This window comes from Hypomesus nipponensis, chromosome 5, assembly GCF_054491055.1.
Source record: "Hypomesus nipponensis isolate SF chromosome 5, ASM5449105v1, whole genome shotgun sequence".
In the NCBI taxonomy this organism is placed as follows: Eukaryota; Metazoa; Chordata; class Actinopteri; order Osmeriformes; family Osmeridae; genus Hypomesus; species Hypomesus nipponensis.
The window spans coordinates 13,271,229-13,289,192 of record NC_140365.1 but is presented as its reverse complement, the minus strand read 5'-3'; the positions used below and the strand labels follow the sequence as shown (position 1 = coordinate 13,289,192).

General features: G+C 42.1%; 1 protein-coding gene across 3 annotated transcripts in view; it reads left to right on the top strand.

The window, feature by feature from the left end:
- arhgef12b (Rho guanine nucleotide exchange factor (GEF) 12b) overlaps positions 1–17,964 on the top strand; it is a 122,634-nt gene that overhangs the window by 41,780 nt on the left and 62,890 nt on the right. For all 3 annotated transcript variants that reach the window (XM_084698164.1, XM_084698163.1, XM_084698162.1), the window contains exons 2-7: positions 2,894–2,914; positions 3,861–3,955; positions 16,477–16,575; positions 16,686–16,735; positions 17,307–17,364; positions 17,500–17,705. In XM_084698164.1, coding sequence (XP_084554290.1) covers positions 2,894–2,914; positions 3,861–3,955; positions 16,477–16,575; positions 16,686–16,735; positions 17,307–17,364; positions 17,500–17,705 — 529 coding nt within the window. The remainder of the gene's footprint in view (positions 1–2,893; positions 2,915–3,860; positions 3,956–16,476; positions 16,576–16,685; positions 16,736–17,306; positions 17,365–17,499; positions 17,706–17,964) is intronic.

Here is a 17,964-nt window from a genome sequence, read left to right as displayed (position 1 = left end):
TCACTATTTTCCGTCTCAGTTTTCCTGAATTGTACATATCTCAGCTGTCTGAATCTTGATTGTCACAGCGCTCGGTTTAATCGGTGATCTACCAGGGCGCCCAGTGACCTGTGTATTTTAGTGACAGCGATTTGGACTTCACTCACCTGCGCTCCCTGGGAGCCCTGCATATGCCAGGACTGCTCAACAAAGGATTGGACCCGATGTCACGGGGTGGTCCATGGGAGGATAAGTGGAGGCTACACCCTTCCGTCGAGCCTACCTGTTATCCGAGGTCCTCTCATGAGAGGGACATCTTAGAATGCAGAGGTCTGTCTGATGCTGTCATCCAAACTATACAGAGCACACGCGCAATCCACTGCGAGAGGATACATAATGCCTGACAAAAGTTCACTCAGTAGTGTGAAGGACAAAACATTTACCCAGTTTCATGTTTGACATGGGACTGGCCACAGGTACTGTAAAGGTATACGCAGCAGCCTTCTCAGATTTTCATGAAAGTTTTGCCAGTACAACCCATTGGTTAATCTTTTCCTGGCTGGTACCTGTGGGCTCAGACCTCCTTAGAGATTGTCAACACCCCAGTGGGACCTGTTCATGGTGTTTGAGGCTCTGTGGAAGCATTGTCAGTGTACCCCTGCGTTTCTTTTCTCTCGAGACGACCTTACCCCTCACTCTGACTACGGCTAAGTGAGTGAATAACTTGTGTGCCTTGTCAACACATGTAGACTGCCTGATCATCTCGTGGAACCAGAAAAGAGTGCTGTTGTGCTGTAACCCAATTTTTGTGCCAAGGTCAACAGTCAGATGTTCAGGGCACAGAGGTGCGAACTGAGAGTGTTCTTTCAACAAAGCCTGCAATGCCTTTGACTACACAAAGACACTCCCACTGTCTCCGCGACTCCATCATTACAGCATATGAGGTTATGGGATGTCCCGTGCCACTTGGCATTCAAACTCAGTCCACTAGAGGAGTGACGACCTCGGTAACCATCCTCCGTGGCATGGGAGTAGAGGAGATCTGTGTGGTGGACAGAGGACATGGTTGTCACCCTCACCTGTTGTACAAAACTACCTGACAGACATCTCGTCCTCCTCTTTCTCTGACTGACAAACAATGGTTATAGAGATCCTTTAGGGTTGAGGTGCAGTTCTATGGGCACATTTTCTGACATTGCTTGTAAAAAGGGCAAAACAAATAAGATTTGAATAAATCGATAGGACTACGTTAGTGTTAAGATTTATAGAAACACACGGCAGGGGTAGTTAACACTCACAATTTATTTTTATTTATTTGTCTTGAAAATGACTTTTTTATCTTGATTCAACTCATTCTCGTCTACCGCTCTAGTAGGCAGTTCCTCATTTTTGTATGACTCACCAATCACATTTCATTATAAATTTCCAACAATCATTGTTGAACCAGAATGTATTTGATTGTTACAAACTCCCCAGTTAGTGAGCTACTCAACTTCGACAAGTCACTTTTTGCGTGGAAAGTCACCACAATAAAATCGCGAAACAATAAAGTTGCATATTGTCTCACCCCTACCCACACACAAGCAGACATAGTCTGAATATCAGCAAAATCCATCCCCGACTGCCATCCTAATCTCTACTTCATAGCCCATCTGATGAGAAACATTTTTTCTCTCATACTAAAGGACAAGATAAGGACAACCATTACGTGTCCCTTATTGCTTTGAGTGACATGTGGTGTAGTGTAGCTAGGGAATTGTCTGTTTCCCTTTCCTGTTTCAATATGACTTGGTTTGTTTAGTCTTAGGGAATGAAATTGGCTTTGTCTGGCAACATATGATGGCTTTGTACTAAAGAGATGCAAACTACAGTCAGGAATTGGCATTGCTGAGGTATATTGTGTTATAGGTCAAAATGGGGGGTTGTCTGTTTCTTGCGCTGTCTTCCGTCCCCCTAGCTTGGTATATGTTTTGACTCGACACTGCTGTTTTTTTTGGCCTGTGAGCAGACTGTAAATGGGAGGCTTGGCTAAAACTCTGGGAACTAGCACGATATTTCTCAAAATCCTGCCCCCTGCCTTCCCTGAAAGATACACCCCCCCCCCTCCCACATTCAGGAAATGGGAGCCCTGCCAGAAGCCCTCTCTGTTTCCGGGAATCTCTCCCACAATGCTGCAGTGTAGTAAGTTGGCTTTGACGTGATCGCCATTGTTCAAAGTGCAGGGCACCCATTGTCTAGGGGAAGGAACAGCAACAAAAACAAAAAACACCCGTGGAAGAAGGAGAGTAGAAGTGTGTGTGTGTGGCGACAGGGGAGTTATAGTGACTGAAGAGAGGGGTTTGTGCAATCTATACGTGGGGAACCTCCGGTGTATTCATCTGTGAGGTTCTCGCTTGCATTATTTCGAGAGACTGACCCTGTGGAACTGCATGCCATGACCATGAGGATATGAGGTTTACATTAGCTTCACACACGCACCTTATTTTTTGTATGACATGGTTTCAAGGTGGGTCTGGTGTCACCTTGTTTTTTTAGGCCCAGTCCCCTTTTCCTGTTAAAAGGCTGTAACCATATGTTTGTGTTGTTGTGTTGTGTAAGCAGATGAAGACAGATGTTCCTGTGATTGGGTTGTTAAGGTGCCCTTTAGGTATAGCAGGTGACATTAGATTGAAGAACCACCTGAAACAGAAGTATGATATGGCACAGACAGGCTGTCAATGAGAGTTCTACAGGATCTGTTGTGGTGTGTGTGTGTGTGCATGTGTGTATGTATGTGTGTGAAATGTCTTCTGGTCCATGCTCTGTCTTACAGGTGAATGCATGACTTCAAAGTGTAGAAATGTAGAAAAGTGTAGAGATAAATCTTTCACGTATAAAACATTTTTAATTAACTATTTGTCCTTTGCTTTTGCAGGTTTCCCAAAAAAGCAACTAGGTGAGTTGAACTTTCTTTGCTTACACTTTTTCTTTGATGGACAAAACATGTAACGTGACATAAGATGTACACATTGAGTCAGACACCTGTATTGTGGTGGGTTTGGCCCTCTGTAGGGCTATTAGGAACCCCCCACTCTGTAAGACTTTCATTTGGAGGGAAAAGCATTTTTCCCCCATAGCACCAGGGATTTGACTCAGTTAGGTCTGGGATGAGAGCTAGCAGATACTTGTGTCTAGACATCTTCAAGCATGTCAGAGAGGGGGAGAGTAATTCAGAATTTATCAAATGTGACGTATAATATTGAACTCAAATTCGATTATCACATTAGTGAGACAAGACAGAGACGTAGAGAGATGCAATCCAACAAGGCGTAAAACATAAACGTGACACACCTTTTAACTTCTTTGTGTGTGAGCCCAAGTAAAAAAAGTACACTTAAGTTAAGTACACTTCCAATTTTGTAGAAAAAGATTCATCTCTCTTTTCATACATTTACAATCGATTTAAGGATACTCTTTTTCCACCTGGGATAATATCTCAGGACATGATCCTGAGAGAGAACTAGAGCGTAGGCAGACATTTACACCTGCACATGTAACAGACGTGGTCTTACTCCGTCAGAGGTATACGGGCTGATGTTCGCCCCTCACTGGGATCGACTGACTTGCCGAGCGTGGCCACTAACAGCTACGCCAACGAAAAGCTAGCTATTCGTTGGCGCGGCTGGCCTGTTTACATACTTGAGGAGTGAGTTTAAACCGATACACACCAGCTACATTCACACCTTGATATGTCCAAAGAAGAAAGGTGTGTCAAGTCATATGTTGGGTTTTTATAATAACCCCTTTGGGAGGGGAAGAATTTCAAGTCATTTATGGTTATGGCGTACCATTGTGTGAATGTCTGGTGTGTTGTTGTCTGACCGGTCCATTCGCATGTTCAGGACTGCTAGCATTCTCAGCAAGGACCACCCCCCGGACAAGAAACCCAAGAGTGACAAGGCCACTGTCCAGTCTGTGCATGAGTTTGACCCCACAGGTGAGTGCTTCTCTCATGTGCGCATATACAAACACAGACACACACACACTGTTCCTTCACGGTTGGCATATCAATGCAATCTCAGCGGAATTATGCCCATTGTTGCGGTGAATTAAACAAATGCATTATATTTCAACGTGCCTTAGATGAAGCCAAGGCATTGGTCATCCTTATCCCTTATACTACCCCAGCTCACAACATTGATCCTACTCTCCTCACAACTCAACATTCCTCAATCCCTTAAATTAATTGAACATAAATTATGCAGCAATGGGAAAAAAGTGCTCTGGCAACATGAGCTAACAGTCTGCCCTGGGGAGTTCGGTCCAGTGTAGTCTGGGGAGAGGGTCAAATAGAAGCAACATGGCTTCCCAACTGAAAGACACACAAACATTCACATGCAGGCTGATGCTCGACTTTGTTACATTTACATTTAGTAATTTAGCAGACGCTTTAATCCAGAGCGATTTACAGTACAGGGACATTCCCCCCCCACTTTGTTGAACAACAGAGACCTGCAGAGAACTATAGAGACACCAGAGAAAGTAGATGTGCCCACAGACACACATTACATTACATTTATGCTTTTAGCAGACGCTTTTATCCAAAGCGACTTCCAAAAGAGAGCTTTACAAAAGTGCATAGGTCACTGATCATAACAACGAGATAGCCCCAAACATTGCGGGTTGCCAAAACATGAAGCATACGTTGTGAAAACTAAATAAGTTCCAAAGGGAAGAACCATAAGAGCATGTAGTTGAACACACACACAAGCTTACCTGTACTGCCATTTCTGGACTGAAGATGAAACACCCACTTATCTTGCATATAGACCACCCTACGTCACACGACTGTCAAGCAGGCTCAACTGTGCATGTCGGTAGCAAAAGATGAACTTCTCCCGGGTATATCACACTTGGAGTGTCGATCAGGTCATCATATATCTCTGGCCACTGGATTGCAGGGCTTGACATTAACTTTTTGAGGCACTTGTCTTTTGGAAAAGTACATTTACATTTCACTTGTCCATGTACAAAATTTCACTTGACCCCGATACCTTCAAATAGCCCGACCAAGTGATCGGGCAAAACTAGCCTGGCTAACTGAGGTTGCTTTCTCAGGCAAATGACGAATGAAACAGGCTCGGTTAAAGGACTCCGAGATGCTGGCTATCTTCAGCAGGCCCGTAACTACAAAAGGCAGTCCTCCCTGACATTTTTGGTGTAAAATTGAGTGAAATACAACATTGTGCCAGTGAACGACCCGTGTCTAACTCTGAAGCTAACGTCAATACAGTATAACGCCGTGAGACGCAGTCTCACTCAGATTGCCAGTTTTACACAAATCACAAAAATAATCAAACCAGCTGGCTAAAAACAGAATTTCCATATCTCTTGAATGATGCCCTGCTTGACTTGGCGTAAACTTTTGATGTAGAATTGACCAAACTGTAAAATTATGAACTTTGTGATGTGACCAAAGAGACTGGGTGCCGCCTAAGACGATATACAATATACAAAATAGTTGATTGTGCTAAATGTCCATTATGAACAGCATAGCTTGAATCTTTATTTGTTATCACACCTTCCTCTAGATTTGTCTTCTTCAGATATAATGCAAGACTTTAAACATGAATACTGTTGCTTTCATAAATGTCTTAATACGAAAGAACATTCTATTTATTCTCATACAGATTATATTAATCCAATCTATCAACACACAGTTGCCCATCAATATAATGAATAGCCTACATGCCACCATGTCATCAACATATTATGCAATGGTGATGTTGTATGCAGGCAGTAACTGTCCTACTGACACTTTGACAGATAAAGCACACACACTACCTTTTTCTGTCTTTCTGAAATGTTTCAATGGTGATTTTCTCTCCCATTTTTTGTTGTTGCTGTTTTCTATGTGTGTCTGGGTATGTGTGTGTCTCCGGGTATGCATTCCCACTGTGCCTGTGTGGTGTTGTTGATTGAACTGCCTGTGCAGAAGACTGTGGTAGCAGAGGGAAGCCCAGAGCCCTGTGTTAAGACGGCCCTGGAGTCACAAAAGGACCTACCTTGCCTTGTTCCCTCATTTCCTTTACTTCATCTGCACTGTTCTGAAAATACCTGGATAGATAAGATTAAATATAATCACGTCCCGTTCCAAAAACACAAACATATTCAAAGATATTCTTCCTGGTCAAAGATGTACAGTATAGCATACTTTCTTTCGAATTATTGAGTTGACAAATTGATTGATTCATTGTCAAGAAGAAACTCCCTTTGTCTGATATCTCAGATCATTAATCCGTCTGATTCAAGTGAAGACCTTCTGGGATGTAATCAATGTAACCTGAAGAAACTGAACCGTACATTATTTTCATCTCCTCAAACCAGTGCAGTTAAAGGAAAGGTGACAAGGAGAGAAGGCTACTGCAGGATATTTACATACACTCTAGTATGGTTGTGTTGTGTGGTCATTTTCCTTAGTAACCCCCTCTCTTCTGATGTCTCCTATCCTGTTTTCTGACTTACTAACCAGATATTCCTTAAATCCCTGAGTATATCTTGAGATCTTACTACATTAATTTTCTTGTGCTGCATGTTTACATGAAAGGTCATCAAGATTAATAGTAATGATTAGCTGTTCAAGCTGTTCACTGAAACTATGAGTTGTTACTCAAGATACTGGGACTGCAAATACACCCTCAAACACTTACATGCTGCAAGTTCTATTTAAAGGGGCAATTGACTGGGTTTTTGGGGTATTTCACACTGTTCCTTGAGGTCTCCGAATAGGGTATGTAACATTGGTTGGGTTGAAAATGGCCCGGGTGCTGTTCTATGCCCACTGACAGATCCTCTGAAATGTTCCCGGGAAAAAACACTAGCTTTTCTCCTTTTTTGGTATGCTCATTAATATTTAGATAAGCTGCGCGCTGATTGGTTGGTTTTCCACGAGTGAAGCTGGGGAGCAAAAACGCAACACTGCCAACAGCAACACTTGCTGAAACACCGAAGTTGGAGACTTGAAATAAAAACGCGTAAATAAATCTATTGTGTCTACACAACACTGTTTTCAACAGATTGACTATATATCATTTGAAATAATAACATTACTTGTTTCCACTTCTGTTGTTGAAGCAAACTGGATTGACTTGGGTGGGTAGAACGTTAGGCTACAGCTTAGCAAACAAACCATATTGTGATTCTACTCGGCTTCAGTTAGCTAGCTAGCTCTAAATTACTTGCTGAAAAATAACATGACAAAGATCTGGGGGGTATTCGTCGTAGCTCGCTAAGCAGTTTAGCGAGCTAATTTTCAGGCTAAGATAAAAAAAACGCCCCTTTTTTTGGTTCGTGGAAGCAACTTTCGATAAATCACCATAGTAACATATCAATTAGCACTAATCTGCTCGAGAGCAGGCTAACGTACGTGTATCTGGATAAGCTTGCCACACCCCCGAAAAAAATTGGCAGCTCCCTTTTTGAGAGACCCAGCTGACCAAGGAGATAGGCCTATATTCTAGTTCGATTAGCTTTCCATACCAATAGAGTTTTTCGCGATCGCCAAGATCCTTTATTTCACACGGATGAGTTCTTGTTTGAGCGATATCGATTCAGCCGACAGGGACTCGTTTATTTGCAAGACCTTCTCGGGCCGTACACTTTATGAGCTTATGTTGCTGTATGTGAATATGTAACGCAATGTTTTAAGAAATGTCTTATATGTTGTGCCTGTGCTTTTTATGTTTCACTGTGGGAGAGTGGGAAACGTCATATCGATTCCTTTTAATGTCTTGAGGTGAAAAAATTGACATCAAAGCTACTTGAAACTTTTATTGTTCTTCAGACTCTCTGCATAGCCTTGAGGTTTTTCGCGTAAGGTGAATTTTTAAACAGTATAAGCGATGCAGAAAACATTGGCAAAGCCACAGCATGCGTTGCTGTAAGAAAAGTGTACTTGGTGCTTACCAGCTGATGAATCAATTCATCATATTCACCTGGCCATGTCCCAGTCAATGAAATCAAAGAGGGATTTACACATAGGCCTACATGCATATACACATATATAGTGTGATATCAGGTCAAATGGGAATCAGGTAAAACACATACACATGTGTTGGAGTTGTGTGAGGGTGTGTGTCACACCATACCCCCCCCCCTAACAGTAATAATGGTAGTAGATATTTTATGTACAGTGAGTATGGCGAACGAGAAGGAAGCCCGAGGAGAGGAGAGAGGGAGAAGGAAAGGGAGAGAAAAGAGAGGAGGAGCAAGGACCAGAGAGGAAATGATACAAAGATAAAACAGGGATGGAAAGGAAGGCCAAACAATTACAATCTGTGGAAAGAGGAGAGGATGAAGGGGGCCTTAGATGAATACATGGATGGAGAGAAGAAAGGAATTACAGTGAGTGTGCACCTCTTATCAAGAGTATGGGGTGTGCTGTGATCCACATAGCCCTTCACAAAATGTGATGTCCAGCAAGTGGCCTTTGATTTTGCAGCCACGAACAACATATCTGGTTTCTTCAAGACAGCAAGGAGGGCCGGATATTACTGGTTTAAGAACTTTCTAAAGCGCAACCCAGAGCTTGGGATGCGCAAGCCAGAGGTCCTGTCTGCAGCACGGGCTGCTGGACTCAACAAAGAGGTGGTTAGCCAGTGGTTTATCCAGTATGAGAGCCCTTTGGTCGAGCTGGGTATTGAGGGCACACCGTCACATATATATGGAACTGTGACGAGTCTGGGCTTCAGGATTAAAAAAAATATTATGGCAAATATGAATATGTTTGTTTAATGCAGTTTAAATGTTATGTGGCTGTATAAGCAACTGTGTTTTCAAATTAAAATGGATGATAAATTACTATTTCCCTTTGCAGTTTCACTGGCCCATTTTACCTGAACAGCTGGTCCATTTTACCTGAAACTGCTCGTGCAAAAAAAAGTTGGCACAGCTGATGTTTCAAGAACTGTAGGGGCTAAATAATTATATTTTATTACATAATTTCACCAAAAATTATCAAAAACAGTCATAAGTAATCATAAAAACACATGGAAAAGGCATATATGGTATTGTATTGTTGTCCCAAACGATTTACCAAAAAGTGGCCCATTTTACTTGATATCACCCTACATATATCCTCATAAATCCTCAGTGTCTATGAATTCTTATCAATTAGATACTCTTTGGCCTTGTTTTTATACTTATTCTGAACGAGTTGATATCATTATTTTCGCTAGCAAGATCTCATTCGATTACTAATTTCCATTAAGCCTACACATTTAAAGAAATGTGATCTGATTGATTGGGGTAATAAGGCACTAAAGATGAGCCTATACATTTTACCAAAATACGCATTTAGTTTATCGGCAATTTTTTTTGCCAAGATGCCTGTCTTGCTCTGGCAGCGGTGGCGGTGTTTGACTTTGCCATGATTATATGCTTATTGTCTTCGTAGAGACTCATTATAATAGTTTGCTCAGATGGCGAGAATATCACCGCTCTCTCGTCTTTTCCGCCATCATAGGCCTACCGTTAGAAAATCACGGTTTTGGTGATCGACCTTTCCTGCCTTTTTAAGTAGAACGTGCTCGTGCACTTGCCCCGATAAGTTTAGCCTGATTGAAATTAACCACATGATTTGAATGCGGATCAGCCGTCGACGAACCGATATTTGCGGTTCTCAGTTAGCTCGCTAATGTTAACGGGCTAAAGGGACAATTGATTATCTTAGCTTCAACCCTTACGACGAACAGACCCCTGGACAAACATGCATCGTGAATTGTAGATTTACATTACACAGGTTATTTATTTGAATGAAACACAGTCAGGAACATGAATCAACGTTAGCCCCACTGCTAATAAACTAGGCTAAATTATCACACATTCTAACTATGCTCTTGCGTTAGCAAACTTAAACATGCCTACAGTCTAAGTGTTACTATTAACAGTTACTAGCAATGCTAACGTATCCTGCACCTGCCTTTCTCCAGTTCTTTCAAATAGATTATGTAGACAGGCGTTAGCAATAAGCCAGACTGCTATTCGTTTGCTGGCTATTTTTCGGAAGTTTCCCTTCTGATGCCGACTACAGCTAGTCTAGCTAGAGTCATTTGATGTGTGTAGAAACCTATTTAGCATTCTACCTGGTATGCTATATACAGGAAACGTTAGCACTGCTAATAACTGTTTGCACAACATCATACTGTCCTTATAGCTTGCGGTTGCAATGAGCATACGGTCGGAACAGCACCTCTTTCCAGGTTCAGCTTCCTAGCAAATCCTGCTTGCAATTGTCCAAGGTTGTCAAAACTGTCTTGGGTGAAATGTTCAGAGCAAATGAATGATTGAGTGTCGAACTTCGCCGGGATCTTCTCATAGACAACAGCAGCCATGCCTGTTGAATATCCATTTTCAATATCCTGGTCTGGATGTTAATTCTGGGGCGTGACAAAGATACAGACCAGAGCCAAAAAGGGCGGTCCCCGGTCCTACATAGGACTGGTAGCTTTGTTGAAAGGCTAGCGTTTTACAGCCAATTTTTTTCTTTTTGAGATTTGAATAGGAAAGAGGTGTCAATGGACTTTGATATTCACGGTATGTTCATTTTACCCACCGAACTGTCGTTATTCAACTGTGACAAGGTAAAATCGGTTTTGGAGTCCCTTTAATTAGGTGGAAACCAAAGCATCAAAGTTGTTTTAATCACCGGACGGACTGACTTTTGCGTGACCTGCTGGGTCCGTGTACGTGAGTTTAATTCCATATATCAATATAACGGAACACGCATGAATACGAAAAACGTTTGTGAGTCCGTTTTTTCGTTTTTCTGCAAAAACGGAAAAACGTATTTTGTTTTCTCGTTTTTTAAACACAAACCATAAAACAACTTTATATTTGGATTTTTCTCACGTGAGTGGAGGTAAGCGTGAAATGCCTGTCATTGGCCGAATGTGTCTTCAGCACTACCTGTTCCTTCAAAGTAAAAGTTTCCCCCATCTAACTCGATTAGCCTAATATGGGTTATTTATCAGTTAAATTTTAGGGTCTCGCTGGGTGACTTACTAGGTCACTCAAAGATATTGACCTTTTTATTCCTAAAGGTGCCAGTATGGTACTCAGACTCCGTTACGGATGGGCGGGCCGCTGGAAAGGACGGATTAATTAGCATTTCTGTTGCCTTTATGGTTCTCCGAAGGCTGGGGGTGCTGAAAACAATTCACCGCCAGAACAGTAGGGTGATTTCAGGTAATGTGGGACACTTTTTGGTAGAGGCTCCAGTAGACTTACAAAATAACTGGTAACTCGCCCCAGTGGTGTTTTTGTAAATCGTTTTAGGGCTTAGGAACATTTTCATGCTGGAATGAAATGGGAATACACAATATTTTAGAAGCTACACACTTTCAAACATAACATGATCCCTTCTCTCACTCAGGCAGCATTTTCAGGTAATGTGGGACAGCTTGTCTGGTAAAGTGGGACAGTCATTGTCTGTCGTCCTAGTCTGCTGATATAATAATTATTAATTTATATACAACACTACTAGGTGCAAGGGTGTGGCAAGATTAATTTAGTTGTGGGGGTTGACTTATACAATAGGCATAAAGTGTAACTGATGTAAACCTTAGTAATCTGCAGTCTATGTGCTAGCTAGCTAGTCCCGCTGCGTTAGCATTTTGTTGGACTAACGTTTGCGGTCACGCTTACAAGTCTGAAAGCGCTGGTTCAATGACAGTGTAAGTTGTTATTTAGTTGGGAACTTAAGTGTATGCAGTATGATGCATTGGTATAAAACATTTGACAACTGTCGAATTGAATTATTTTTATAGCATAAACACAGCATTACTAGATGTCCCACTTTACCTTAAAAATGCTGTCCCACATTAACTGACATGATCAGGTAATGTGGGACAGTCACATTAAATGCATTTTTTCTTCTAATAAAGCATTATTTTACAAATGTTTGTGTGTGTTTCAATCAGTGGTTAAACCCCTTCAATATGCTGCAATAGTACTCATTGTAACTTAATTTAAATTTCTTTGCCAGCCTTATCATTGAGAAATATAATGTCATATGCCGCTGAACTTTCGATGCGTTTTTTCTGTATAGACCTCTTGTCAAGCCAGATCACGCCTACTCTGATGATGTCAGACAAATAAAAACCACTGCATAGTGACTAGAATTGTTGTATTTACGAGTCAAGATCAGCTCTGGTGATGGGATGTCAGTTTTGCACATATTAAATCATCAAAATGCATAACTGTCCAACTTTACCTGATGTCCCACATTACCTGAACTCACCCTAGGTGGAGAAGCGTTTTTTTGTCGAAAACACGTTTCTTTGTTGCGTTTTTGTAAGTTAGAAATCGTCGTTGTTTATTTCCCACCTCTCATCACACGTGTGACCCTCCTACCAGCTGTCACTAGTCAGGCGATGAGTGCTGCAGGTGCAGTCGCATAATATTATATTAAAGACTGTGTCTAATGCAATATAACCACCTGAAAGAGCAAATGTTCAACCCAAGTTGGTATCACTCTCGAACTAGGCTAGAGTACTCAGCCAAGCTAGCATGTTTCTGCTTCCCTTCTCGACAATTTGGAGCCAGAAATGATGAAGACATCACCTTCATTAGACAAGGTTTTACCAATTGGAAAACGGCAATGTTTATTTTACATAAAGCTCAAAAAGCTTTTCTGCGTTCAAATAAAGGGCAAAAAAAGTTTTGCGCTATGCGTTCTTGCATTTTGTCACCAAACACTGAGAAAAATATGCACATTTATCCTCCATGAAAAACACTAGATTGTCCAAGAATTAAAAGGCGGACTTAAATTGCAGCATAATAGGCCCTATGTTCACAAAAGCTACAACAAAAACACCATGTTTTTACATCGTTAATGACGTTACATCGTAGTTAAAACTGGCCCTTTGACGGCAACCATAATGCTGATGTGGCCCTCGGTGAAAATGAGTTTGACACCCCTGCGATATAGACAAGGCTCTGGTTTTGTGAATTCATTTCTCCACCACCAAGTGTATAATCCAATGTGAAAAATGATCAACAAAAAGACTGATATAATTGAAAACAAAAAGATCCATACAAACTGTATGTAGCCTACAGTCAAAACTACAATGTAGCCTACTACTCTATGTCACTAAACTGTGGCAGTCAGTGCACAGACAACAAACTCACGTTTCTGAATTCGCTAGAGAAGAGCATAAACTAGCTCACAATAAACTTTCTCTCGAAGAAGTTTTCATCCTTAGAGAAAGCGCCTTTCTGTCGAAGTGGGAAATGATGTCGTTTGGAAATGATGTCGTAGCGGACCAGTCACGGCCAAGGGGTATCTGTCGCTGTACAGCACGGCATGACGGATCGACAGGAATTTCAACGGTGCACGGGAGAGCTCTCCGACGGCCCCGCAGACGACGGAGAGGGCGTTCCAGGGCGTTCCATCTATGCGTAGGCCCTTCCCATGTGTCCGTAATCGTGAAGTACGGAGTACCATATAACGGCCTTAACTAGCACACACATGGTGTACTTTTCTCTGTTCCTTTGGGATGCAACATTCAAGTACCATACAAAGTCAAATACATTTCAACACCTAACTGCACCTTCTCTTTCTGCATGAAATACTGTATCTTAAATATATCCAGATACATGTGTTAGTTATACTACATTCATTTAAGAACTCTGAAATCCAAACAAACATTCATGCACTTAAACTTTATAAAAAATGTCATTTCGAAGAAGGGTCATTTCAGGTTTCAAATCAATTTTATTACAGTCAAATGCAAAAGGGCAACATGGCGTTAAACTAGGAGCTTTTTTTATATACAAGCTGTATGTCAACAGCTAGTCCTTGTTTACATTTACATTTAGTCATTTAGAAGACGCTCTTATCCAGAGCGACTTACAGTAAGTACAGGGACAGTCCCCCTGAGGCAAGTAGGGTGAAGTGCCTTGCCCGAGGACACAACGTCATGTGGCACAGCCGGGAATCGAACTGGCGCCCTTCTGATTACTAGCCCGACTCCCTCACCGTTCAGCCACCTGACTCCCACTTGTTGCCCTTAATAGGGTCAATATCCTTGAGAGCCCCAACCCATATCCAATGAAAGATGTGTGGCATGTTTTGAAGATTGCTCTCCATCAAAACTACCCATGCAATTTGACACAGCTTTTGTATTATTAATAGTACAACTTATTTTTGACACTTAAAAGTAACCATTCAATTAGTGGAGTATGGTGTGTAGATGACTGGGGGGAAATTTGAATGCATGAAACTCTGTGTCAGTGACAGACTACAGGGAGGTCAAGTTCAAGTCTTTTATTTGTCAGGTACACAGAACAACACAAGGTTAGACTGGGCACTGAAATTCTTAAGACAAGACAACGCAAGCACCTGGCATAACATAACATATAAGTACAAGTAACATAATTTACATCTATGCTGAGCTTAAATAAGTGAGACTTCCTAAATATACAGATAGCAATAAATAATTGACTATACTAAACCTAATACTAAAACTTCCTAAATTACAGATAACAATAAACAGTACACTATACTAACCCTAAATGCACATAAAACCTGTTTCAACCCTATAACCTATTTTAACCTAAGTGGAGTACAGTACAATAGTGCAAATTTGCAGATCAGTGACTAAGTCGATGACCATACAGGAGCCTGGTGGCGAGGTACAGTGAGGTACAGTAGTGCAATGTTACTGATAGTGCAACCAGTAGCTGAAAGTGACAGAGTATAAGTGACTAGTGTGCAGTAAATCGATGTCCATATCAGTGTCCATTCAGAAGCCTGATGGCGCTTGGGTAGAAACTGTTGTCCAGTCTGCGTGTGCGCGACCGAAGGCAACGGGGTAAAGAGACTGAAGGATGGGTGGGAACAGTCTCTTAGAATCCTCCCGGCTTTCCTTAGGCAACGTGTGTGGTAGGTGTCCTGTAGGGCTGGGAGCTTCCTGCCGATGATTAACTCAGCAGAACGGACCAGTTAGTGAGGATGACTGAGTCCATACCAAACTTCTTCAGTCTCCTCAGGAAGAAGAGGCGCTTACGGGCCGCTTTGACCACCTTGTCCGTGTGAACAGACCAGGTGAGGTCATTGCTGATGTTCAACCCGAGGAACTTGAAGCAGCTGACCTTCTCCGCTTCCGATCCATTGATGAGTAGGGGTGCATGCTCCTCCTCCTGCCGCCTCTAGGTCAAGCGCCTAGCGGCATGCATAAACTGTGTCTGAGCAGGGTGCACAGGATCATCAGTACATAAGAACCTCACATGCTGCTATCCCTGCATTTCAGTTGCACATTCCATTTTCCTCTGAACATTTAGAATTGCCATGATGTATATATTGTTACAGTTGTGTGAAAGAAGTTCAATGGAATGTTGAATCTATAAGCACTATCAGTTAGCTAACAATTTACAGCAACACCACCACACTAAGGGGCCAATAAAATTGATGGATGTGATTTTATAATATTACTAATACAAATATAAATGGAAAAACACGACTAAGCCTACAGCATTTTGACATTAGTTTATTTAGCCTGTAGATATCAGTAGGCCCTAAAAAATTAGATGCATTGAATGAAGTTGGAAGGGCGAACTCACAAGTCAATAAAGATTAATTGGCAAGTTTATAAACGTGAATACCCTAAAATGTAACTGACCCTGCTGTGACGTGTTCAGCCTGTATTTGTAACTCAAACACTCACAATCGGTGTTCAAACAAACACCATTGGAGGTGTCCCTGCACGTGTGCTGATATCACTGTTCACCAAACAGGTGCTTATCTATGAGTCAAACCAGGTTCCTTCAGGGTCATTCAGCTTTACCCAACCCATCAAGAGCTTACGGGATTACTGCACATCTATGGGAAGGATATATGGAAACTATAATGAGACAGTCGTTTAGAAATAGAGTTGGTCAAAGGGAGAGATGCTTATTTTATGAATTGAGACAGAAGGCATGTAATGTAATAATGATACATTTTATTTGTGGGACGCCTTTCAAAACACTCAAGGACATCTTACATAAAATGGGCCTATATTGTTATGTAAAATATCAATGGAGGTTAAAAAGTATACATTTTGGTCAGAGAAAGAAGAGAGTACAGTTTAGTGAGTACAGTAACTTTAATTTAGCTTTGCAACTTTAGTGCTTTGCCCTCTTTAGATGCCCTCTGTTAGATGTTCCTCTGTGAACCGAAGCTCTATCAGCTTTATCAATATTTGTATGATCTGGTTTCATAGAGGGTAATATGTCTGCTTTGCTGTGGAGGAACTTGTCTATACTAGTTTGACCCAACATCCAGTGTGCATTAATCTCACAATCAAATACACACACACATACACACACACACACACATATACACACACCACACACAGTTTTCCATCACCCACACACTCTTTCTGTCTGCCTGGGATCAGTACACTGTTTCTCTTAGTAACATAAACTACGTTTCTGTGCCTGTCTGTCTGTCTGCCTGTCTGTCTGCCCGCCTTGCAGGGCTTGTCCAGCGTTGTGTGATCATCCAGAAAGACGAGAATGGCTTTGGGCTGACGGTGAGCGGAGACAACCCTGTGTTTGTGCAACTGGTCAAGGAGGGTAAGTGGATCAAATAATGTATTTCAAATACGCGAATCGGACCTTGAGTTGGAACGCCAGCATTCAGATCCACGATATGTTCCCTCGTCTCTTCTGCTCCTGTGCTGTAGATGGCGCTGCCATGCGAGCTGGTGTCCAGACTGGTGATAGGATCATCAAGGTGAACCCCTGTTCTCTTTTTGTGCCCATAGGCCCAGTTTAAATTCCTTTCCTGTAAAACATCTTCCACTATTTTTACCGTCATGGTAACCTGCATCCCATTCCTAAACTGCAATTATGTACTCTTCAAATGTTTCCTTCCCACCTTCCTTCCTTTTGCTAAACCATCGATCTGACCCTGACTCCCTGATTTGTAACAGCTGTTAGATTTCTTACAGGGGCCACACACTTCTCTCCATCCGGCCGCATTAGATAAGAGACTACCACATAGGAAGGACGCATTCACAGAGTAGTCAAAGAGAGCCCCCTGCTTCTTCAAGTGTTGGCTGGACCCCTGCAGGCTTTTGCAGTAGATCATGGGTCATGTGTAATGCCCTCTGCAGAATCACCACTCTGACATCTGTTGGCTGAAGGGGGAACTCCAATGTAAAATCCCCACACAAAGTTTGACTAGTATTTATTTATTTAGTGGTTGAAAATGAATCACCTGTGGATGTCAAAGGAATACTGCTTATATAATTTTTTGGAAACATTTTTTTTAATGTAATGCTGCAATCATGTTTTTTTCTTAGGTTAACGGGACCTTAGTAACACATTCAAACCATGTAGAAGTTGTCAAGCTTATCAAATGTAAGTCATCTTACTTTCTATGAATGTTGCATTAAACCATGATAAATCAGCTATGTACATGACACAGCATGACATATGATGGAGGCAGGCTTCATGACAATAACATGTACCCCAAACTAACCCTGTTCTCTGCAGCGGGCTCCTATGTTGCCTTGACGGTGCTGGGGCGACCCCCAGGCCTTGTCCAAATCCCCCTGGGGGAAGGGGAGGGAGACCCAGGCCTGTCCCCCTCCCTTTCTTCCCCCCACTCCTTTGGACCCACGTCGGGAGAGTCGCGTGGTCTCTCCCCCTCCTCCACCACCAGCCCCCAGGACCATATCACCCCCCCGCTGCCTCTTTGGGTACGTCCACGTGTATGTTGTTGGGGGGCGAGGGGTTATTGCATGTGTATGCATGTAGATGTTTGGTACAGTTGCGTGGGTGTGGATGAGATAGGGAGTGTGTGTCGAGTGAGAAAGTATGGTTAGGGTTATGTTGTTTATGAGGGTCCTTCTACTTTTCATAATTATTCTGGATGTCTCATATTTATTCATTCTCTCTTACCTTATTCACTCCTACCTTCTTGTTCATACAGAACTTGGAAATACAATGTTTCCTCAC